At 35.7% G+C, this 26363-nt stretch overlaps 1 protein-coding gene across 1 annotated transcript; it reads left to right on the top strand.

Annotated features, from left to right (window-relative positions):
• Positions 1-10835: 10835 nt before the first annotated feature.
• On the top strand, positions 10836-18666 carry LOC131802631 (uncharacterized). The gene is made up of 2 exons (XM_059123004.1): positions 10836-11496; positions 16177-18666. Exon 2 carries the CDS (start codon positions 16177-16179, stop codon positions 17707-17709), a length of 1533 nt encoding a protein of 510 aa, XP_058978987.1. The 5' UTR covers positions 10836-11496; the 3' UTR covers positions 17710-18666.
• The last annotated feature ends 7697 nt before the right edge of the window (positions 18667-26363 follow it).

Here is a 26363-nt window from a genome sequence, read left to right on the forward strand (position 1 = left end):
TTCTCTTCCAAATACATTAAATATTATACATATCTAAAAACCAGTGAAGAAAGTCTTAAAGTCGGGCGGTGCCGATTTTATGATGCCCTACACCACTTTGCTAATTTAGTAGAGCTCCGCATAACAGTTAAAAGTTTTTATGGGAGAATTCAATCATACACGCTATGATTATAATTATAATTTAAAGCTCAAAGGACTAAATATGCCGAAGCATTTGTATCTTTTAAATTCGGACTTGTATTGCCCATATGGTGCACAATTCATTTGAAATCGGATAAAAATATATATATATATGGGAGCTATATCCAAATCGGAACCGATCTCGATAAAATTTAGCAAATGTATTTCTGAGCTGTATTTGATATATTTCCCCAAATATTGTTGTTACAGAGTGCATATTACGGCTGCGGAGGACAAAAAAAAAACAAATGACCGATTATCTCCAATTTCAATAGGGTTCGTCCTTGGGCCAAACAAATGATTTGTGCAAAATTTCATCTGGATAGGGCAATAAATGCGAACTGTACTTTGTTTACAAAAATAAATGGACAGACGGACAGACGTACGGACGGACATGCATAAATCGACTCAGAATGTGATTCTATGCAGATCATCAAAAGGAACTATGGGTCTATCTCGTTTCCTTTTGCCTGTTACAAACAAATGCACAAAGACATAATACCCTGACAACCTTGTGGTGTAGGGTATAAAAAGTTAAAAAGCAGTAAGTTCGGCTGGGCCGAACTTTCAATATCCTCCACCATTTGACAATTTTCAAATTCAATTTATTTTCAATTCAAATTATTTCGGTGAGTATTATACCTAAAATCGTCAAAATACGGAATAGAGGGAGGAACTGATATATGGGGCCTATACGAAGACCTTGGCCTGCATAGACAATTTTCAGTCACAGACTGTAGTTTCCATTACGAACTCTAAATACGTATTTTAAAACTACTCCGGTGAATAATGGCGCTAAGATCATCAAAATACCGAATATCGGGAGGTGCCGTTATATGGGGGCCATACAAAGACGTGGACCTGCACAGACAGTTTTCTGCCATAGATTGTAGTATCAATTACGAACTTAAAATGCCAAATTTGAAACAATTCCGGTGAATAATGATGTTAAAATCATCAAAAGACTGAATATCGGAAGGAGCTATACGAAGACGTTAACCTACACAGACAATTTTCTGTCTTAGGCTGTAGTATCCATTACGAACTTAAAATACCAAATTTGGTATTTGGTGAATAATGACGCTAAAATCATCAAAATACCGAATATTGGTAGGTACCGTTACATGAGGGCTATATGAAAACGTGGATCTACATGATCCATTTACGAACTTAACCTGCCTACTGGCAAAATAAACATGTGTGCAAAATTTTAACCTTCTATCTCAATTCGTGATAGCGTGATTACAACAGACAGACAGACGGACATTGCTAAATCGACTTAGAATTTTACGGTGATCAAGAATATATATACATTGTTGGGTCTGACATGACTATTTGGAGGAGTTACAAACGGAATGACAAAGTTAATATACCCTAGTATGGCGGAGGGTATAAATAAAGATATGACGTGAACCCAAAATGTCAAACTAAAGCTCTCTCGGCTGAAAAATTGTGGCTAAATCTACCAAAAAGTAGAAAATAATAGAATTTCCACGAGACCATGGAATCACTACACTGTGTATAGTTTCCGACACCTTTTGAAAGTCAATAAAGCAACAACAACAGCAATAACCATAACTATCATATGTTCCCAGTAACATTGCAGTTGTATTTGCCTGCTGTTTCTCCGACTGACTGACTGTCTGACTCTCCGGCTGGGATGGTTGCATGTTTCTGTTGTGGTTTTATTTTTGTGTCTTTCACTTTGTCCTCTGTTTCTCGGCATACTTGCATTACAAGCCGGCATAAAATCTGGGTACGTAACTTGAGTAATTTTTATGCTGCAATAACAACAGCAACACCGACACCAACTTTTGCAACATGCGATGCCATGCAGTCAGCCTGCCTGCCTGCCTGCCAGCCTACCTGCCTGCCAACCAGCCCCTACCACTGCACTTTGGGACAAAGTCGTTGCAAGTTATTTTTCATCAACAACACCGGTCGGTGGGGGGCAGCAACAGAAACAGCCAAGACAAACGCAATGTTCCATGTCGAACAACAATGTTCGGCATTGTTTAAATTAATCCCCTCTGTGTTGCTCACGGTTCGCTCCATTAACATGAAAATATATTTTCAGATTTTTTTCTCTTAATATGTACCGTTCCTTCGTGCAACATGTGTAGTCATGATGCATGCGGACGCCACTTAGAGTGGGTCGAAAGAAATGCATTCGTTGAAATGGTCGAAGGAGTTTTTGGTTTCTTTGGGTGAAGATACAATGGCCACGAAACATAAACGAACTTAAAATAAAAATTTTCATAAATTATGCATTCTACATATGTAGGTATTCGATAAGTGGGGCTTTATTGGATGTATAGGATGATCCAATAAATTGCACATGTGAGTAAAGGTACCCCCCGATAATCGGTATTTTGAAGATTTTAGCCACATTTTTAAATGGAATTGTCTGGAGGAGTTCTCTGTGAGTACTTTGACCCCTGAAAGAGAATTTACTATATAGGTCCAAGATATCGTATAGCCCCCATACAATGGCGCCCCCTATATATTTTGTATTTAATGATTTTAGCCACATTTTTAAATGGAATATTCTGCTTTACCGCTGGAATAGAATTGTATATATAGGTCGACGATATCGTATATCCCCCATATAATTGTACCTCCAGATATTCGGTATTTTTATGATTTTATTCTCATTTTTCAATGACATTGTCTGAAATTCTTCACAAGCAGATCTTCGTGACTACTTTACCCACTGAAACAAAAATTGTCTATATAGGTCCCCGATATCGTATAGGCCCATACAATGGTACCCCCGATACTGCGTATTTAATGATTTTAGCCACAGTTTTCAATGGAATAGTCTGAAAATCCACACAAGGAGTTCTCTCTGAGTATTTTACCCCCTGGAAGAGATTTGTCTATATAGTTCTACGTTTTAGTATAATCATATAACTCTACCCGGAAATATTCGATATTTCTAGGATTTTCGCAACATTATTCACCGGAATTGAGCCACATTTCGTATTTCAAGTTCGTTTTGGGTACTGCAACCTGCGACGGATAATTGTCTATGCAGGTCTATGTCTTAGTATAGCCCCATACAACGGTATCTCCCTTAATTCGATATTTTGATGATATTAGCGATATTATTCTCCGGAATTGTTTCGAATTTCGTATTTGAGGTTCGGTTTCGTTACTACAGCCTATGACAAAAAATTACTTATCCAGCACCATGACTTCGTGTAGCCCCATATAAAGGTTTTATTTGAGCGGTATTTTTCGAATGATTTTTTTTTGAAATTTTTCAAATACCTTCCGAATGGTGGAGGGTATAAAAAGTTCGGCCCGGCCAAACTTAGCTGCTTTTTTACTTGTTATTGTTATATTTTTACGCGATTTTCTTAGATTTTATCCTTTTCTTGCCAAAGGTCATTCCAAATTGATGAGAATTGTGAAAATCAGTCCGGCGGTTCTTTACTTATAAGCAGAATAACTAAGATCTATTTATTTTACATATAAATCTTGGCTATCAGCATCACTGTTATGCTTAGAAGTTACCTTTTAATGTATTTGTAATTTGACCGGAATTAAAAATATTCACGGATTAGTTGACTTTTTTCTTATTTTTTGCCATAAAAGTTATGGTTTATTTTATCTGCTAAATATTACCCAATGAGCGTCTAAATTGGTAGGCTTCTGTCCAGCCCTACATTCTAACTCCATGCAATATTCCGCGTCGATTGGTTTATAATTGTGGTCTGTAGATAAACAGCACAAACAGGATTATCTCCAAAAATAAATTATATTCCGTCCCTATCCCCACCAGCATTTTCAGTTTCGTGAGGATCGGGCTATAATTGCGACCTGTAACGTGATTACAAATTAACATGGACAAACAGCGAAATATGTAGATCCATATAAAGTTTCCTATGTTGGGGACCAATATTTCGGGGTGCGACTTATAATACCCCCAAACGCATAGTGTTGTAGGGCAAAAAAAAGCTTTCCTTCTTTAAAATATTTCATATAATAAGTACACATTTAAATTTTCTCACATAAAAGCTGGACCCGAAAAAACATTTCAGGCCAATTGAGAGAACTGCCAACAACAAAAATGTTGATTAAATCAAAAATTGTTTTGTTTTATTGAATTTAACTTTCAAACTATTCACGTTTTCTGGCCAAATATCAATTCAAAAGTTCAGGTTCAAAGTTCCATTGTTTACACGATCATGGCTATAATTGAACTCCACTCCACAATTATTGCCATAAAAAAGAAGAATGAAAAGAATTACATGAGCGGATGCGGGCTGTTGAGGCCCAACAACAACAATTGGGGCCCTCCCTCCACTAAGCCACCTTATATGAGATTTCGTATTTTTATCCGTTTGCAATTGTTGTTCGGTAGTGCTCCTGTTTGACATTTGAGGTCTTTTCCGATATTAGAATAGTAGTTCAAATGTGTGTCTAACTCTGAACAAATTTAACTACGAAATATTTACATATGTTCTGAGGTTTAATGAAGTTCAGTGAGGAACATGACACAATTACAGAAGGTAGAACAAAGTTACCTCCCAAATACAGGTTTTCCTTTTGGTGCCCTTATTCTGCCAATATACATATACACAGTATGTATATTATTTTGAATAAAAAATAAAATACAGGACGAGATAAAAAAAAATGCAACAAAGTCAAACGCCATAATTTTACATTTTTATACCCTCCACCATACTATGGAGGATATATATTAACTTTGTCATATCGTTTGTAACTCCCCGAAATACTCATGTCAGACCCAACAATGATTTTAGCGACATTATTCACCGGAATTGTTTCAAATTTGATATTTGAAGTTACAAAAGGCTGTACTAGCCTAAGACAGACAAATTACTGTGCAGGTCCACGTTTTCGTATAGCCCCATATATCAGTACCTCCCATTATTCGGTATTTTGATAAGCGACATTATTCCCCGGAATTGTTTCAAATTTGGTATTTGAAGTTCGTAATGGATACTACAGCCTATAACAGAAAATTGTCTGTGCAGGTCCACGTCTTCGTATAGCCCCATATATCAGTACCTCCCTATATTCGGTATTTTGACGAGTTTAGGTACAATACCCGCCGATTTTGTTTGAGATATCGTATTTAAACTTCGTAATGGATGCTACAGCCTCTGACAGAAAATTGTCTGGCTGGTCCAGGTCTTCACACAGCTCCGATATAACGGTACCTCCCTATATACGATATTTTGATGATTTTAGCTACATTATTCACCGTATATTTCAAGTTATCGAATTTGAATATGGTAATGGCTTATGACAAACAATGCCTTTGTAGGTCCACGTCGTATAGACCCCAATAAAACGGCTATATACTGTATTTTTAAAATTTAAACAGTAATTTTTAAGGATTTTATTTTTTGAAAATTTCCAAATTCATTCCAAATGGTGGAGGGTATTCAAAGTTCGGCCCTGCCGAACTTACTGTTTTTTAACTTGTTTTTTTTTTTAATTTTATTGAATGAAAGCAAAAAAAGTCGGAAATAGGATCAAATTTTAGAATAAGCTTAGATTTATTCGAATCGGTCACCTTTGGCACGAATTGTGGTCTTAAAACAGCCAATGAAACCGTCACACGCTGCCCGAATGTTGTTCTGTGATATTTTGGTCCATTCCCGGCGAAGCGCTTGCTTAAGGTGATCGACACTTTTGCATTTTTTGTGCCAACCTTGCTTTCCAATATACTTCAGACACAATAATCCAACGGATTGGTATCCGGAGATTTTGGTGGCCATTGTGCGCTGTAAATGAAGCGAGGAACCTCAGTTTGTAACCATTCTTGGGTGGCGCGTGCTGAGCCCCGTTGGAATGTACAAGGTCTGCGGCCAAAATGTTTGCGTGCCCAAGGCCTTAATACACCCTCCAGAATATTTTTGCGATAATATTCGGCATTTATTCTGATGCCACGGACGATTAATACGAACCATCGCCATGGTCGGCGCTTGAGCTGTGGTGGCCAACCGAAAGTGCACATTTTCAGCTGACCTCTTTGGCAAGTAAACACGATATTTTTGTTCGTTTACAAACTGCTGGACAACGAATGTTTTCTCATCGGAGCGGAGAAAACCAAATTCTGCAGTTCACCACTTTCGGCCAAGCGAAGCAACTCTTTAGCTCTTTGGAGTTTATTTTCTTTCTGTTGCAGTGTAAGTTCTTGCACTTGTTGGAATTTCAATAGCTCGGGGTAAGCTCATTTTTCAAAATTGCGATATGTTCAGCTCACGAGCCATTTTTCGGTCACTGCCACGCGTTGTTCGACCAAGTCGCTTCTTTACTTTTCGAACCATTTCTGCTGATGTTTCTGTTTTCTTCCGCCCACTTCCTTCACGTCGGGTTACGACACAAAAGATTTATTCACTAAATGCCGGAGTGCTCTAACGATAGCCACTTGTGATTTTTCAGCCGAATATAAAGAAATCAGGCTATCACGCTCGAATTCAATCACGAATAACTTTTTTTCTGGAAAATTCTCACCAAAATGATTTTGTACGCTTGGAAAGAATATAATGAGCTATCACTGGAATAATTTTAACGGATGTCGAAGGAGTGGCTTTGAAATAACAGAAGTCTGAAGTTGTTTGCAGTGTTTTCATCTCACCCTGAAAATTGAAATTATTTCACATTGAGAGAAATGCACAATTTTCCCTTTAACAAGAAACATATTATATTAATTTGGAATAAAACAAAATTGTCTCTCTATCTGGGATTTAATTTTGGCAATAGTTATCCCAGTTCTGCAAGACATGAGGCATTCCCTGATCCGTAATAACTATCTTTCTTAATTTTTATTGTAAGATGTTAATTTTACGAAATATGTAAATTTGAAATCATATTTGTGTGCTATTTAAAAATATTACTTCCTATGGGTCCAAATGAAAGACACACTAAATCACAAGCTGCTTATAACCTCCATTCCATGGCGGAGGATATAAAAAAGGCCCCTCCTCCTCACAAAGCTCTAATTAATTCAAATATTTCCGCTCTGGCTAATTTATGGCATACATTGTTTATAAAATAAATTTCCAACAAAACAAACACTCTAAACAGTACAACAACAACATAGACAACATTGGTCCACAGCAAAACAACATTTTTTCTTCTTCGCCGTTCAGACATGGACATGGGCGACTCCATCTTTGTCTGCATTGGCATAACCCCACACTAGTAGCGGGGAAGCCACTGAAACTCAATAATAACAGAAATTATCGAAACATTGTTGTGGCCCGAATAGGAAAACAAAACAAACACAAACGTACACACTCACAGCTACAGAAGGATAAACAACAACAACAACCCTGCAAGACGAACGTTTAAACAAGAAATTGAAAAAGAAAAACAATGCACCTCATGCCCTTTTATGGGTTCAAGACCCAAACATTTTTGGCATGGCTATGGTAATAAAGACACGTCGTTGTTTTTGCCCATTGGCTTTGCAGAAATGCTGATCATTCCATAAAAGAGAATTCTGATGTGTACGAGTGGTTAGTTGGCAGTAACCCGTTTGGTGATAGTGCAGTAAAGCTGTACCGATTTACAGCAGATCTTATGTTGATGAAAGTACAGCATTGTTCGAAGTTCAAAGAAATATTGTAAAATTATTTTAAAATATATGAAAGCAACATTTTAGAGTTTTAACCTGTGAGGGGGAGGTACCAGAAGGAGCTGGTACGTTCATATCTGAGCTCGATCTAAGTTTGATAAAAATATTTCGATGTATCAAGTCAGCAAAGGGACACCGTAGGGTGGAGTTCTCCCAGCCCTACTTTGGTTCCTGGAGATGAACAAAAATTCTTGTGAGGCTCGATCAACTTCGAATTGATGCAGTCGAATATGTCGCAAAGACTGAACTTGTACTATTCACAAGGAAACGCATAATATATCACTTTTCGCTCCCAGTACTGGGTGAAGTTACACTGAATCCCTATTCGTTTGCACTGGAGCATGAACATCGAGAAGCGCACATACCTAATAGGGATTTATACAGACGGCGCCAAGATGAATGAAGGCACCGGAGCGGGTGGAGTAGCTGATAAAATAGCTCGAGAATGATTCGAGTCAATAGGTCTGCCGATGGATGAGACAGTTAAACCACCAAGAAGCTATAATATCAGCTGCTTTAAAATTTTCATCGAAGAAGTTGGAAGGGGATGGCATTTGGAAACCGGTTGCAGGCTATCTGAGTTGATCTGGTCGATAATTTCGAGGTGAAGAACAAGAACTGCAGTATCAGATGTCTAACCTCAAGATGGGATAAAGTGTTGATGAATACTGTAAATTATGTGAAGATCAAGAAGAGAGACGATGGTCCATGTTATCTTTAAACCAAACCAAACCAAAGTTTGAACGAAATCTGGTAATTATAATAAGCACTAGCCGGAGAGACACCGCTAGATCGACTCCAAATGTCCTGAAATGGATTGTGTTTTAAATAGCCTTTTTCAACCGAATTCGATGTAAATCGGAAGTTTGTGCTCCCAAGAGTCAAAAGAAACATTATTGCAAAGATTTGTTTATTTAGGTCCAAGTTACGGTATGACCCATATATAACGGTACATCCCAACATTCGGCATTCTGATGATAGCCGCATTTTTCACCGGAATTGCTTAAAATTTCTTATTTAGAGTTAGTAATGGGTGCTCCTCTTGGAATATAGCATTTCCTATATAGGTCCACTTTTTCTTATAGTCCTCATATAACAGAACCTCCCGATATTCGGAATTTTGATGATATATTCTTAAAGATTTACTTTGTTGTTGCATAAAGATTATTGTTGTTTTTTTTTAAGATTTACTATACCTAGTTAGTGCATGCCTTCCATGCTTATCGTCCTTACGGCTCAGTTGTGGGTACAAAACTGATACAAGCTCTAAGAAAATAACAAAATTCGGAATAGAATAGATTTTCACTTAAGTAGACAGAGATATATTTTATACCCTCAGCCATACAGAGGGTATATATCACTTCATAGGCCAAACGTGCCTTATCGAAATAACGGTTTTAGACCCTATGTCTCTTTGAACCAAATCCGTTTCAGGAAAATTGTAGTCGATCTAGCGATGTCCGTCCATCTGTCTGACTGGCTGGTACGCATGATAACTCTCGAAGGGAGTACCTGATTTGATCCAAACTTGGTACATCGTAATATTATTATCAAACTTAAATCGAGTTCGGAGATGGACAATATCCGTTCACTCCTTCTGATACCTCCCCCACAAAATGTCGAAATTTTCAAAGAAATTAGTTAAATATTGGCCTTAGTGCTAGGTCAGGTGCGAAAATGGACAATATCGGTCCACTCCATCAAGTACCTCCCTCGCAAAAGGTCAACATTTTGAATAATTATAAATCTTCTAAAACGTGATATAAAAGTCCGATTGTCTTGTTTGATTGATTGTAAAATTACACACGTCGCAAAATTTTTATTAACCCAAGGTGTGGTGTGTAGATGGAATATATTGGTTCACTCCTTCTGGTACCTCCCCCACAAAGGCTTCAAAATTATGAATGTTCATGAAACTCACAAAGAACGAAATGAACATCAGGCTCAAAATTTTGAATATCAATGAAGCTCTTAAACGCGAAATTAACATCCGATATCATTCAGACTTGGTACATCTCAATATTTCCATCAACACTCATATAGGGTTCAAATTTTTTAAAAACAAAATCTTCAGTTGTGAACATGATAGATATCTGCCAACCTCACCCACAAAGGTTCACAATCTGTCGGCAAAACCGACTGATACTATTTAACTTGTTAATTTCTTAGCTTTCACTTACAGTTCTACTATAGTGAAAGCTATGGGAGCGTCTAAGGATTCGGCAATAGTTTATTTTGTTATTATTTCGTGACTAAGAGGCAGAGTGTTTCATTCCATTCATTGAAGCTTGTGCTTCCAGTTTCCTCGTGACTATTTTATATCCCAGTCAAAACGGATCTCTATTCCCCTTACTTCTTTTCATTTAATTGCTTTGTTTTCTTCAATCGCAATTTTGCTTCTATGTTCGCATAGCATCTCAGTTTAGCTTTTGTAAACTTCCTCCTTCAGCTGAGACACTTTATAACGTGGTTCTATCTAAGGCTGAGGTAAGTTCAGTCGCAGCTAGGGTCTACTCAAGGACCCACAAAGCTTGAGTAAAAAATAACTAAATTCTAAATTATGATTAACATGGATTTGTATGTAGATGCTGCAGTATGAGTTTTAAGTAAGTTGGTGATTTATTGTTATAGTGTCAACTACTAATTCCCCTCAACGATAGTGTCTCCCGTTATTCCCTTAATGAGAATCGTTCCACATTTTATTATTTCAAAGAATTGTTTACCAAAATATTTATATGCAAATCCAGCATTTTATTAAATAAATTTCCAAAGAATAAATATTCGTTAATACATTATTTGTAAGAATTGTTTATTAAAATATTGATATGCAATCCAGCATTTTATTCCAGACAAATTTCCAAAGAATTGTTTACTTAAATATTAATATTAGCTTAAAACTGTATTTTCTTTTCAGCTGCATTTCCGACAACGAAAATGCAGCAATAAACAGAATTTTAGTATATAAGCCAGTGAAAAATAAAGAAAGCAAGTTATAATTTCAAACCACACCAAACGTCTTTTTTTTTTAGTCAAAGTTTTTTCCGCAAATAAAAGTGGCGCAGTCGGTAGGATACCGCAAAGTCCTATCCAACGTATAAAAATAATAAAACAGATTTTATTGTGCGTGATAGAACTAGGATTTTAATCCTTAGTGCGGTATTCGAAATATCCTTTATAAGATTAAAGGATACACAAATTTTATGAAGGAAAAAAGTAAAAAGGATATTAAGAAATATCCCTGTGACTAAAAAAATATTAGTGGAACCAGAAAGGATATAAAGATCTATCCTTTTGGTGAACATCCTTGTGTCAGAAGGAAACCTAGTGAAAAAAAAAGGATATTAAGAAATATCCCTGTGACTAAAAAATATTAGTGGAACCAGAAAGGATATAAAGATCTATCCTTTTGGTGAACATCCTGGTGTCAGAAGGAAACCTAGTGAAAAAAAAAGGATATTCCTTCAGTGGATTATAAACTTCAAAGAAACAACAACAACAACAACAAAACAAAATACCAAAATAAATATGTTAAAGAAATTCGACAGCAACTATTGGAGCAATATTGTAAAGAAATAACATTACCAACAAACCAATAAGTTAAGGAACAGTTCATGCCGAGAACTGCACCGTGGAAGACCCTACTACTAAGAAGAAAGTGAACCTGCAATCCTTAGCACCAACAACCAAATTACAAAGTAAGACTATCTCTAGAAATCTATAATTAAGAATAACTTGTATATTTTATAAGAAAATATTTAACATACCTTTGTGAAAAAATCGTGTAGGAAAATAATTCCCTACAAGCAATTGTTGAAAATTTTTTTTTTTCCTCTCCTCCCTCTTTCCCATTTCAATGAGCGATAGTGACTCATTATCAGAGTACCCATCAGACTTTGAATGCATACCAAGAAACTCTAATAACGGGTCGACAGCATTAGAACTTGACTCAGGGATTGAATCGAATGATGGATACCTGACTGACGAAAGAACAGAACATTACATTCGTGACATAAGAAGTAGCAGAAACAGACGCATTTTTAGAAAGAAACTCAGACAATATTTTAGACGTAGATAAACAAAAAAAAAAAAAAAAAAAAAAAAAAAAAACTATACAGGACTATAACCCAAAATATAAAGGAAAATTAATAACTAAAATGGCAGAACAGGCCGAAAATCAGATTAATAGACTAATCATAGACCCGCTAAAATACTTAAACAACTTACCAGAGTTCTATGGGGATTCAAAAAACTTACAGACTTTTACTACCCTCGTTGACCGAATTTACCCACACTTACGCACATACGACGAATTGTCCCAATTACTTTTCTCCGACATTATAAAGTCCAAACTCAAAGGAAAAGCTAGGCAGGCAATTGAGATAAACTGCCACGCGATTTCATGGACTGACATAAAAAACATGTTGCAAAACAATTTTGGGGACAGACGTTCTAGTGAAGAACTTTTCGACGAACTAAGGAGTGTGACTTTCAGGACGAACACACTAGACTTCTATAATGACGTAAAGGACAAATTGCACAGACTAAACAACAAACTGGTAGTTATACTAGGAGAAGGTGAAGCAACTAGGCAAAGTGCGATTAATAATAAACGCACCGCTTTAAACATTTTTAAAAGCAAAATTCCAGAGCCTATGAAATCCATCCTGCTCTGTAGGAACCCAGGAGACTTGGAACAGGCCATGGACATATTATTTCAAGCCGGCTACGCATACACCGGAAACAATGAAAATAGAGCACAGACCAATGCACAATCTAGTAAACGAAGAAATTACCAACAACCATTCGTAAACCAAGGAAGAAATTACCAACAACCATTCCCAAACCAAGGAAGAAATTACCAACAACCATTCCCAAACCAAGGAAGAAATTACCAACAACCATTCCCAAACCAAGGAAGAAATCACCAACCACCATTCGCAAATCAAGGAAGAAATCACCAACCACAATTCACAAACCAAGGAAGAAATTACCAACAACCATTCCCAAACCACGAAGGAAATTTCCAAAACCCTTTCCATGCAAACAGACAAAACACTAGAAATCAGCCTGAACCCATGGAAATAGGCACAGCCGAAAATTTTCAGGACAGAGCCTCGACAGGCAATTACCATATATAATGGTAAAAACCAAGTTAGGTCATTTGAGACTGATAGTGGATACTGGAGCCACTAATTCAATTATTAATCCAGGAATTTGTCATCCGAAATGGATACACCAAATAAAACCTCTTGTTATAAAAACTCTCCAACACCAAGTTACCATAACAGAAAAGGCAGTAATTCCAGCATTTCAAGAATTTAATATAACTAATAATGCGTTAGAGTTTTATGTTTTAAAATTTCACAATCACTATGATGGATTACTAGGCAACGATATACTTAAAACATACAATACTTGTATAAATTATAAAAACAATTCCATGCAAATAAACGGACAGGACATACCAATACTTTTTTACAATAAAAATAGCGAAAATAGAGAAGAAACAAATGACAAACCAATATTTTTTGAAGAACAATATAACAAAAATTTAAGTAAAATCATGCCCACGCAGAAGGTAGGCGATGATACTAGGGATATGAAGCAATATCATAGCTTGGAACAACAAATTAGGACACAACACCTTAATTCTGAAGAGAAAAGATGTCTCTTACAGCTAATAAAAAAATACTCTTCAATCTTCTTCCAAGAAAATACTCGATTGAGTTTTACCAACGTTATAAAGCATAAAATTCGGACAACAAACAATGTTCCAATAATTAGTAAATCCTATAGATATCCTTACATACATAAAAGAGAAGTCGAAGGACAGATACAAGAAATGTTGCAAAATAATATAATAAGGCATAGCAATTCGCCTTATTCTGCCCCTATTTGGATTGTGCCAAAAAAAGCCGATGCAAGTGGGAAGAACAAATGGAGACTTGTCATTGATTACCGTAAATTAAATGAAGTTACAATCGATGATAAGTACCCCATACCTAACATTGACGAAATACTCGACAAACTGGGAAGATGCCAGTATTTTACAACACTTGACCTCGCAAAAGGATTTCATCAGATTGAAATCGATGAGGAGGACATCCATAAAACTGCCTTCAGTGTAGAAGGAGGCCATTACGAGTTTTTACGAATGCCGTTTGGGCTAAAGACAGCCCCAGCGACATTCCAAAGGTTGATGAACTACGTCCTTAGAGACTATATCAACAAAATCTGTCTGGTTTATCTAGACGATGTGATAATATTTTCCACCTCACTGCAGGAACACATAAATTCATTAAAACTTGTTTTTAACCGTTTGCAAGAAGCCAACCTCAAGGTCCAATTGGACAAGTCGGAATTTTTAAAAAAGGAAACTGAATTCCTTGGCCATGTCGTGACATTAGAAGGTATAAAACCTAACCCAAAAAAAATCGAGTGCATAGCTAACTTCCCCATCCCCAAATCACCTAAACAAATTAAACAATTCCTAGGTTTGACTGGTTATTATCGAAAATTTATAAAAGATTATTCGCTAATAGCTAAACCCATGACAAAATGTCTTAAAAAGGATGCCAAAATAAACACATCCAATCCAGAATATCAGGAAAGCTTTAATACGCTAAGAAACTTACTAATACACGACCCAATCCTCGCTTACCCGGACTTTACTAAGAAATTCACCCTAACAACAGACGCTAGTAACTTTGCCCTTGGAGCGATACTATCTCAAGAAAACCACCCGATTTGCTATGCTAGTCGTACCCTAAATGATCACGAGATCAATTACAGTACGATAGAAAAAGAACTTCTAGCAATTATTTGGGCCACAAAATACTTTCGCCCATACCTTTTCGGACGCAAGTTCATAATCGAGACAGATCATAAACCGCTAACATGGCTCTTTTCGATTAAAGAACCCAACTCAAAACTAGTCAGATGGAGGCTCAAGTTGTCAGAATTCGATTATGAGATTAAATACAAAAAGGGAACAAAAAACAGTAATGCAGATGCATTATCAAGGATCGAAAATAAAATTGTTGAGATCAATTCATTAGAAAACATCCAACCCATTCTTAAAGAAAGCGATTCACCTATAAATTTATTTAAAAACCAACTCATCGTAAAAAAAATTCATTCCGGATCAGCAAGGATAAAAACCGAAAACATCTTTCAGAATATTAGAAAAACTGTAACAGTAAAAGAACTAGATAAAGAGTATGCAATTATGATTTTAAAAACCCACTGTCACCCAACACAAATAAATGCAGTTCTGATAGACAATGAATTTTACGACACTTTCAGAGACACTTGTAGGGAATTCTTTTCAAATAATATCGGATTCAAATTAATCAGGACTTTTAAGAAACTAGACGATATAGAAGACGAACTCCAACTAACAAACATAATAAAACAAAAGAACATTTAAGCAAAAATCACAGAGGAATTCAGGTAGTGTTCGAGGAACTAAAAACAAAAATTTATAACCCCAAACTTAAATTAAGGATAACCCAGTTCATTAACAATTGCGAAATATGCACATTGGAAAAGTATGACAGAAGACCACCTAGACTACCTTACAAACTAACGGAAACACCCACAAAACCCAGGGAAATATTACACTTAGACGTTTTCTATACACTAGAGAAACAACTTTACTTAACTATAATTGACAAATTTTCAAAACACGCCACAGCATACAAAATTAATGGAAGATCATGGATAGAGTTTAAATCAAAATTAATGCAATATACCAGCACATTTGGAAGAATAGAAAAAATTGTTGTCGACAATGAGTTAGGATTTAAAGCCATTCCGATTCAAGAATATTTAAGGAAAGAGAACATTAATATACACTACACATCAAACAGTAACCATACATCCAACGCAGATATCGAACGACTTCACAATACATTGAACGAACACTTAAGATTACTACGACATGACGAACAATCCAAAGACGAAACGACAGAGGAAAAAATATCACGTATCATTGGATTTTATAATAATACTATTCATAGCACCACACAAATCAAACCTATAGACTTTATAAATGGCAAAGTACATGAGGATAAATATCCCGAAATACATGATCTAATATTAAAGAAGAAAAATAACTATATTAATAAACTTAACAAAAATAGAACCGATATAGTGATAGAGGAAGGTACAAACTATATAAGAGAAATTCGAGGGGGTAAAAATCATAGGAGGTACAGAAAGATAGAATCTAAGAAAGTCGATGAAGATCATATTGAAAACACAAAAACAGGGCATAAATATTACAAAGCACATATAAGACCTCAAAAGAAATATCAAGACAAGAATAACCCAAAAATTAAAGCAAAATCTAGATAATTACCATCTCCTTTCAGATGATTAACTGGATCATAATAATGGTTGCATTTACTACAGCAACCAAGGCCCAAACCCTCGACATACAAGACCTATCAAACAATAACGGTTACATTCCAATCAAGACAGGAGAAACCAAAACCATTGAACACTATACCAAGATATTACATATAATAAACACCACAGAATACGAACGAACATTAGAAACAATCAAAACTAATATTGACATTTTAAAAACATCAAATACCGAATCAAAAAGGTTACTAGATACAGTAAACAAAAATTTTATGCTATTAAAGGCAAAAATAGAAAACCTCAACCCACATTTTCGAAAGAAACGGGCTCTCTTAAATATCCTAGGTAAAGGGTTAAAAATTATTGCTGGCACAATGGACAGCGACGACGAAAAACAAATTAATGAGACCTTTCAGCTGCTGCGAGCGAACGATAACAATTTAACAGACAAAATTAATAACTTAACATATATAAGCAATATAATGAACTCTCAAATCCAGAATATAACCAATCACATAAATTACCAGCAGAACATCATTGGAAACTACTTAACGAAACTCAAAAATATTATAGGGAATAAAATCTCAACCATGGAAGAAGAAATAACCTTTATAGAACACATATACCAGATCAACAACGATATCTCACTTTTACAGCAACATGTGGATGACATCGGACAAATTATCTTTTCCAGCAAACTAGGAATAATTCCTACAGATATTCTTACTCAAACCGAACTTAACCTAATTACAGACTTTGACAGTTACACCAACATTAAAGTAACCATAGCACTCCACGATAACAACGTTATCATAATTCTTTCCATTCCACATTTTTCAAAAGATCCTCTATCCATGGTAACATTCGTACCAATCCCTGATAAGAATAACAGATCCATACAGCTTAATTATTCTGACGTACTCATAGATCTAGAAAGTAACGTTTACAGTACTTACATTAAAGATAACCTAAAAAGAAATCTAATTAAAATCGAAGACAATTGCTTAAATAACATACTAAAATTCGAAGAAGCTAATTGTAAAATGCAACCATCAAATAAACAAGAAGTAACCGAAATCATTCCGGGAATACTAATTCTTAAAAACTTTAACAATAAAATAACTCATAACTGTAACAAAGCCAAACTGAGAATTACCGGCAACTTTTTGATCAAATTCGAAAATTGTGAAATAAACACATTAAATAAAACTTTTACGAATATTAAAATAAAAATACACGATAAATTTATCCTACCAAACCTAATAACAAAAATTAAAGAAAATAGTAACACAACTCTAGCCGATATAAAAATTGAATCATTATATTTAAAACAAATAGAATATGAAGAAACATTGAAACAAGCATTGTATAAAGATAAGAACACAAAAATTATAAGTTTTGGCATTGATGTCTCTATTATTGTATCAATTTGTATCTTAGTTATTTTTATATACATCATTAAGAATAAGAACACATACGTAACAAGTGTACAATTAAAAGATGAAAATATTATAAACAATGGAATAAAAATAATATAGTTTCGTCGGAGCCTCAAACTAGCGGTGGGGGTGTTATAGTGTCAACTACTAATTCCCCTCAACGATAGTGTCTCCCGTTATTCCCTTAATGAGAATCGTTCCACATTTTATTATTTCAAAGAATTGTTTACCAAAATATTTATATGCAAATCCAGCATTTTATTAAATAAATTTCCAAAGAATAAATATTCGTTAATACATTATTTGTAAGAATTGTTTATTAAAATATTGATATGCAATCCAGCATTTTATTCCAGACAAATTTCCAAAGAATTGTTTACTTAAATATTAATATTAGCTTAAAACTGTATTTTCTTTTCAGCTGCATTTCCGACAACGAAAATGCAGCAATAAACAGAATTTTAGTATATAAGCCAGTGAAAAATAAAGAAAGCAAGTTATAATTTCAAACCACACCAAACGTCTTTTTTTTTTAGTCAAAGTTTTTTCCGCAAATAAAAGTATTTATCTCCGCTGGGAGGATTCGCACTGTGGCTGCAGCTGTTAGGTCGATAGTGCCTGAATAGTGGTGATCGGTATGATGTCGAGGTTATTCGGTTTTAAGTAACCTGACTAGAAGAAAGGTTCTGGCACCAGTCGTAAAGTTGAGTCGATGGCAATCGGAGTGCAGGTTAGATTCGGATTAGGCTCGGCTTGATACACTCGATTAGATGATACTCGACTTGTTGTATTTGGCTCTGTTAGGTAGCAGTCGCGTTCAGGCATGTTCGCTCAGTTGTGGTATTGGGGTGCTGAAGTCGTGTTGTTGGTGCCGACTCTTGTCGTCAGAACTTTGGTATTCGGCTCTTTTGGAGGACAGCCGTGTTCAGGTATGTTTGCTCGGTTGTCGTATTTGGGTGCTGCCACTCGATTAGAGTCGTGTTGTTGGTGTTCGGCTCCTGCCTTCGGGACGGTGGTATTCGGCTGAGTAGTCGGATGAAAGGCTGTAGCTGAACTCTTCGGTTTACTCAATCTGAAATGAGAAGAAACAATCGTATAAGGCAGGAAGTGAACGAATCGCAAGAAGCGAACGAATCGCAAGAGGCTTCGGCTACGATGGATATCGGGTCAACTGCGGACACTGCCACAAGTCAACTTCGGGTATCCTCGGTCTAACACAGGTACGACACACTTTCTTGAGTTAACAACTGAACTACTTATCCGTGAATATGCAATGAAGTGAATGAGAATTATATACCACAACTGGGAAATAATTTAATTGTTTTCGTGTGACCAAAGGTGAATTCACTATTATCGGGACTATGTTTTTTAGGATGGTGCGTATATTGAGATGGTTTAGGTAAATAATTGAATATTATTTACGGGGCAAAATATAATGGTCACGTTACAACTTCCTTCTTAATTCGTCGACATGGCTAGGCTATTCCACCATTGTACTGGTGGTTTTCCAGCGCCCAGGTTTTTTTTTTTAATTTTGGGCATAGACTTGTTGCACCCCATGGTTATTATATGAATGGTTCTGCCCACTATTTCAGTTACATTACCCTTTAATGATAATGTTTGACTTTGCCTGTCTATTTCTGCTATCAGAGCGGGTCTATCTAATCGTTTTGCATTTCATTTTCGAGTACCTTCTCGTGCTATTGGAGTGGTAATTTCTCTGGTTGCTTGAACGATATAGGAGATATATTGGTGGTCTTTATTGCAAATCACAATTCTTTGAAAGGAAATTTCAATAAAAGGGATACAAATTTATCCACCAAATATTTTAGACGGATTTTCGATTTAAAGAGAATTATGGTTTTCGTTTACATAGTGAAACTTGATGAGGATGTGACTTCTTACCTTGAAGTCAAACAAATTTGGGACTTAAATAAGAAGTAATCATTTTGACTTGAACAACATGTGTTTAGCTTTGCTTGCCCTGCCAACTGCAACTCATTTAAGAATATTGTTTTTTGGGTTTTTGAAATTTGTAATGCCAAATCATTCAATTTGATTTAACCATTACCGAGTTGCCAGTCATTATTTTTGGTTTGATTTGATTCGATTCGATTGTATTGATGGGCAAATAATATAGCCAGTCATGATGATCATCATCATTGTACTCTCCTCTCAAGCCACTCAAATTATGGAGAATCATCGAAGTCGTGATGTCATGAGAACGATTACGATTTAGGTATGCGGCTGCAACTTCTTCTCAACTTTCAATTTTAATATTCAATGATTATTTGAACTCATCATTGTCTGTTTATTGTTTATGTCAATATTGAAATCAAGGATAGAATATGATCGACAATTTGTATTTAACAACATTTTTTTTATATTTTTGAAATTTAATTAAAATGGAAAGCAAATAGGTGAGACCAAAAAATTAATGTTTTGAAGTAAATCGTTATTATTTTCTTAGAGCCCTTCAAGAGTTGTACAGACACTGACAACTGTTATTACCAAAAAGGAAAATCGGAATTGATTTTCTCCTTTCTCTATAGAAATACAAAACTTTCGACTTGAATCAGTTTTATTATTTTTTCTGTAGTCAGAAGGCTGAGGATATGCCTTGTAGCTACAGAGGGTATATTTTATTTGATTCGGTCCAAATGTGCATTACCCAAATATAGATTTTAGACCCTAGATTTCTTTGGACGAAATCAGTTTCTAAAGTTTTGTTTCACCACGTCTAAATTTGGTACATCGTAATAATTCTATCAAACTTCGATCGATAGGGCTACTTCTGCTACTTCACCCACGAAGCACTAAATGACCAATATCAGTCCAAATGACCAAATTTTGGCACATCCAACCGAATTCAGTCTAGAAGCAAGTACATCAATTTTGGTTAAAATCGATTCAGACATAACTATAGCTCCCATATATATGTTTCGAGTTTCGAAGAATGATATTAGGTACCAGATATACTGCCCAGAAATACCACTGCCAAATTTTATCGAGATCGGTTCAGATTTGGATATGGCTCCCATATCAGTTCAAATATAGCTATAGCTCCCATATATATGTTTGATCCGATTTGGTGTTTAAGTCCGTATTCGTAATGTGCACCCCACAAGAATGATATTTGGTACCAGATATCTTACACAACTCAGAAATACCTCTGCCAAATTGTATCAAGATCGGTTCAGATTTGAATACAATTCCCATATATATCTTTATCCGATATCAGATTTATTGTGCAGCAAATAGCTAATATCAGCCCAAAATGGACTGAAATTTGGTGGTTCAGATATAGCTATGGCTCCTATATATATGTTTCATCCGATTCGGTGTTAAGTCTCTCATGTTCGTAATATGTAATCCACAACAATGATATTTCGTACTAGATATCTTATAGAGCTCGAAGAAAACCTTTGCAAAATTTTATCGAGATCAGCTCAGATTTGGATATAGCTCTCATATACATATATACTTAATCCGATTTCCGGTTTATTGTGCAATAATAATATCAGTCCAAATGGAGAGAATTTTGGAATGTACGTTTCCATTTGGCGGAACTCGGCTCAGATTTACATTTTTTAATATAATCCTTCTCGAAGTGATATCATGCACTCTATAGCAATGTTATTTGGTATAAAAGATAAAAATGTCTCCGTCAAATTAAGTGAAAATCGATTCAGAATTGGATATGCCTCCCATATTCTAATTCCCTTTGAAACCAAACTATAACTGCTCTAAAGCCAAACGTTGATAGGTGGTATGATCTACTTCAAATAAATTCGTTTGCTACGGGAGCTCTACTAAATATACATAGGGGTGTAGGGTATCATATAGACGGGCCCGCCCGAATTTTGACTTTTCCTTACTGGTTTCGTATTCAACTTTTTCCTTTGTCGAAAGGCAGAATCGAAATATGATTACTTTTTGCACCAAAAAGGCTTTTAAATCTTTCGGTTTGCATTTTACCGAAGAGAATGTTAGTTAAACCCTTTTCAATGGTTCCAAATCCAATTTTTCTGGCCAAAACTATTTCAAGGTCCTTTCATAATAAAAATTTGGTCCCTACTATTTCTAAATCCATAAAGCCAACGGTGAACTCAATGTTATAATTCAAGATTCATGCTATTTTAATTTGCTAAACGGGAAATTTAGTACCATTTAGTAATTTTCGAACAATCACAGTACACATTCCCAAATTCACCTTCTTCTCTCAAAACTATATACCAACAGTGAGCTCCATATCAAATTTTTGTACCTTTATATTGTGCATGCCCAAAACCATCACTTTGTCTCCACCCTATATGCCAATAGTGAGCTCGATACCGAATTCCAGAATTCCATCTTTATCTCAACTACAAACACCAACAGTGATATCAATATTAAATTTCGGGATTTCAGCTCTATCCTTGCACCCAATGCCAATTTGGTAACATTAAGTTCTTTTTGTACTGTTAATGTACGCATTTTCAAAACAATATCCATATCTCAAACTCAGATATTAATAGAGACCTTAATATGACATTTCAAAATTTAAACTCTGTTATTTCCCCCATTATAAAATTTAGTACCATTTAGTAAAATTGTAATACGAATTTCCAAAACCAGTTCCTTCACTCAACTTCAACTCAACTTCACTCTCTATTTCCCCACCCTATACCAAATATGGTACCATTTGGTACTTTTCTGCTACTTTTCGTACAATTCTAGTACACATTTCCAAAAAAACACCTCATATGTACAGGTTACACATGAACTAAATTCTAGATTTCAAGCATTATCTGCTCACACAATACCAAATTGTACCAAATAAAGTAATATTAAGTACTTTTTTTGCATTTGTAGTACCCATTTCCAAAACCACCTAATTACCACAAACCAACCACCAAAAAGGACCCCAATATAAAATTTCAAAATTCCAGCTTCATCTGTTCACAAGGAATCAAATTGTTCAAAATGTAGTACCATTTAGTACAGTTCGCACACTTATTACACATTTTCATAACCACCTTCATATATCAAATTTACTTTCCAACTTTGATTCTCATGTCAAATTTTATTCCGTTCATTCCGTTCACATAATACCAAATGGTACTGTTTTAGAAGTTAAGTATAATTTTAGAACTTTTCGTAACCTTTAAGTTTGAATTTTAAAAAACACATTGGTACATCTATCTTGTTCTCCATCAGTGACTCTCATTTCAGAATTCTTGCTCATTCCATATGTCCAATATAAAGTATTCAAAATGTATTTTTAACTTTAGTGCTTTTCGTACCCTTTTAGTACGAATTTTGAAAAACCCAACCTTATCACTCGCTTTCGCACCAAGACTGGCCTCGTGCAAGGCCAGCTTCAGCCGTTTCATTTAGCCGTTGATTCTAGGTCAGTCAATTCACCATTTTTATACCCTCAGCCATATGGCTACATAGGGTGGGCCAACACGTGGCTCATCCAAATAACGGTTTTAGACCAAATCCGTTTTAAGACATTTGGAGTCAATCTAGCGATGTCCGTCCGGCCGTTCGTCTGTCTGTCTGTCTCTCGAAGAGATAATCCGATTTGATCCAAATTTTGGTACATCGTAATATTATTGTAAAATTTAGATCGAGTTCGGAGATGGGCAATATCGGTCCAATCCCTCTGGTACCTCCTACACAAAATGTCAACATTTTCAAAGAAAAAAATTGACTGCACAGAAAGAGAAAGGATAATCCAACTTTGCGAATACTAATATTTGAATTAGTGCAAGGTTAGGTGCGAAAATGAACAATAACGGTCAAATCCATCAAGTACCTATCCTACAAAGGGTCAAAATTTGGAATTATCATAACTCTAATAAAATGTGATGTAGGAGTCTGATTGTCTTGAAATTACACATATCATAATATTTTTATTAATATAAGGTCTGGTGTGAAGATGGAGTATATCGGTACACTCCTTCTGGCACCTCCCCCACAAAGGGTCAAATTTTTGAATATTCATGAAACTCATAAAACGCGATTCCATTCAGACTTGACACATCTCAATATTTCCATCAACACAAGACCTGTTATAAAGATGATAGAGATCGGCCCATTCCTTCTGGTACCTCCCCACATAGGGTTCAAGATTTTGAAAAACAAAACGCGCAAAGAAAGCGAAATAAGCATCCAACTCTCTTCAAATTTTACACATCCAAATATTTTTGTAAACGCAAGATCTGTTGTGAAGACCATTTAAATCTGTCAACCCCTTCTGGTACTCGCCCACAAAGGGTCGTAATTTCCAATACTTATATCTGTCATAACTTGCTACACAAATGGCCGAAACCTTAAATGAATGTGAAATTTATTATTTCGTTCGATTTCCTTCAAATTTTGCACATACCAATATTTTTATCTGCATTAGATGAAGTATGAAAATGGAATACATCGGTCCGCAATATATGTTACCTCACTCATATTTCACATTTTCCAAAAAATTGCACATATCTCATATAAAGTATAGGAAGTAGTCGATATAGTTCAAATCTGGCACGTTGTAATACTTTTATCAGTCTTAGGTCAGATACGAATTGATCAATACTGGTCAACCTCCCCCCATAAAGGGTCAACAGTTTGAATAATCACAACTCAAGGCTGGGGGTATAAATCTGTCGGCAGAACCGACTGATACTATTTTACTTGTTTAAATATATAGAGATTAATAACAATTTTAACCCTTCCTGAGGGTGGTATTAGATATTGATATCACACCTGACCTATAATTGGGATTTGCAAAGTTTGAACCAAATCGAATTATCCTTTCTCTTTCTATGAGATAAATTAATTTCTTTTTTACAATTTTGATCTTTTGTGGGTGGGGTACAGGAAGGATTGATTCGATATTTTCCATCTCCGAACTCCATCTAAGTTGGATAATAATATTACTTGTACCATGTTATCGTGGGCACCAGCAAGATAGAAAGACAGACGGACATCGCCAGGCCGACCCCAAATGTCCTAAAACGGATTTTCCCCAAAAATACCTCGGGTCTAAGACCGTTATATGAAGCACGTTTTTGTAGTATTAAATGATATGTATCCTCTGTTGCCATATGGCTGAGGGTATAACAATACTATGTGCCGGAGTCGAGTTAGTTTTTTTGACTCAGATTCAAAAGAACAGGACATTTAACTTGATTTCGAGGTGATACATTTATCTGGCTATATATTTGAAACCTCGCCACCATCATCATAATGTTTCCGGTTGTATGGCAGCCATGAGTGACAGCCAACATTCTCCGTGCCATTTGCAGCAAATATGCATGTATGTACATTGTAGTATACCCTCTTAATAGCATTAGATTATAGTGAATTTCAAAAGCTTCAACTTCATCTAAACCAATCAAGTTCTTCAACCCACTCGCAATTGCCAGCCAGTCAGCCAGCCAAACCAACCAGCCAGTCAGTCAACTTCGCTCTACTCCTTGTGTCAGAACATCCTACGCCCAAAACAAGCAATTTTGAAGAGGAAAATGTCTATCTATTGAACAAGTATCACCGCCAGCTAACCTCAAGTACTTCAACGTGAGCCACAACTTCAACTCCAACTGCAACTCCACACAGAAACACGCACCATCTATCATCAATAAAGCGATTGCAGTGAGGGATTGGTGCAGGTTTGGTGGGATGCCTGCCTCGCTTACCTGTTAGTTGCTGCGAGCAGCGAGGTGACAGGTCTTTTCTGGGTAGGGTGGGGGTCGCAAACGTGCCAGGCAAAGCATCAAGTCGCAAGGAGACCTCTAGAAACAAGTTTCAATCATAATCGGTAAAAAAAACCAACTCCACTCCATTGGAGTATGAAGTGATTTTCTTTAAACCTGTCTTTATAGCTGTCTTGGGTCGTTGGGGCGGTTGGCTTGAAATACCAAGAAAAACATTTTCTGTGCTGAACATGTGGGTTGCAATGCAAGGAAGTCTTTTTGCAACAACAACAAAAAAAAAACGTCATACAATACATTATTATCGATAAATAAAACATTATTACACTGAAAAGATTTGAAATATTAAAAAATTTTGAAAAAAATATATTTTGAGAAATAAAAGCATTCGAAGAAGGGAGGAAGGAAAGATTTTTCAAGCTTAACTATGATTAGTTTATACCCCACAAAATTTTCACTTTAAAATACCCTTTGCTTTCATGACTATACTTGTCTCTAGACGACTTCCATTTCAGAAAATTTGGACTCGATTTTCCCATTTTCTCTAGTCAGTCTGGCTGATTGATTCTCACGATAACTCTGTGCCTGTAAATGTGGCATGTCTTTATACGCTCAACCTTATGGCTACATGACTTGGTGCGAACAAAACGTATATCATCCAAACAACGGCTTCCATTGAACAAAATCTGTTTCACGACATTATGAGTCGATCTAAAGATGGACGCACGTTCGAATCTCTAGCTGGCTGGCGACTCCTAATATTTCTAACAAACTTATATTGACCCTTTACCGAAGAGAGACCACTTCTCATCTGAACTCTGATATAAATATTAAAACCTGCTCGATTTGGACTATATTGATTACTTCCTTCATTTTTTATGGGGTGTGTGATAATTTTTGAAAAATGTTGAAATATATGTGATGTGCCAGCTATGGTGCACCGACGTGTTCCACTACATCTAAAAATATTGGGATGTGCAAAATTTTAAGAAAAACAGACATCCATTGCCAATCCATAGTTAAGCAAAACCTATAACTTTCATATTCACATAAGATCTCTTG

The sequence above is a fragment of the Musca domestica genome, unplaced genomic scaffold, assembly GCF_030504385.1.
Source record: "Musca domestica strain aabys unplaced genomic scaffold, Musca_domestica.polishedcontigs.V.1.1 22, whole genome shotgun sequence".
Classification (NCBI taxonomy): domain Eukaryota; kingdom Metazoa; phylum Arthropoda; class Insecta; order Diptera; family Muscidae; genus Musca; species Musca domestica.

Bases quoted from the DNA above. Each gene is read 5' to 3' on its own strand.
- LOC131802631 (XM_059123004.1), top strand. From the start codon at position 16,177: ATGATTAACTGGATCATAATAATGGTTGCATTTACTACAGCAACCAAG.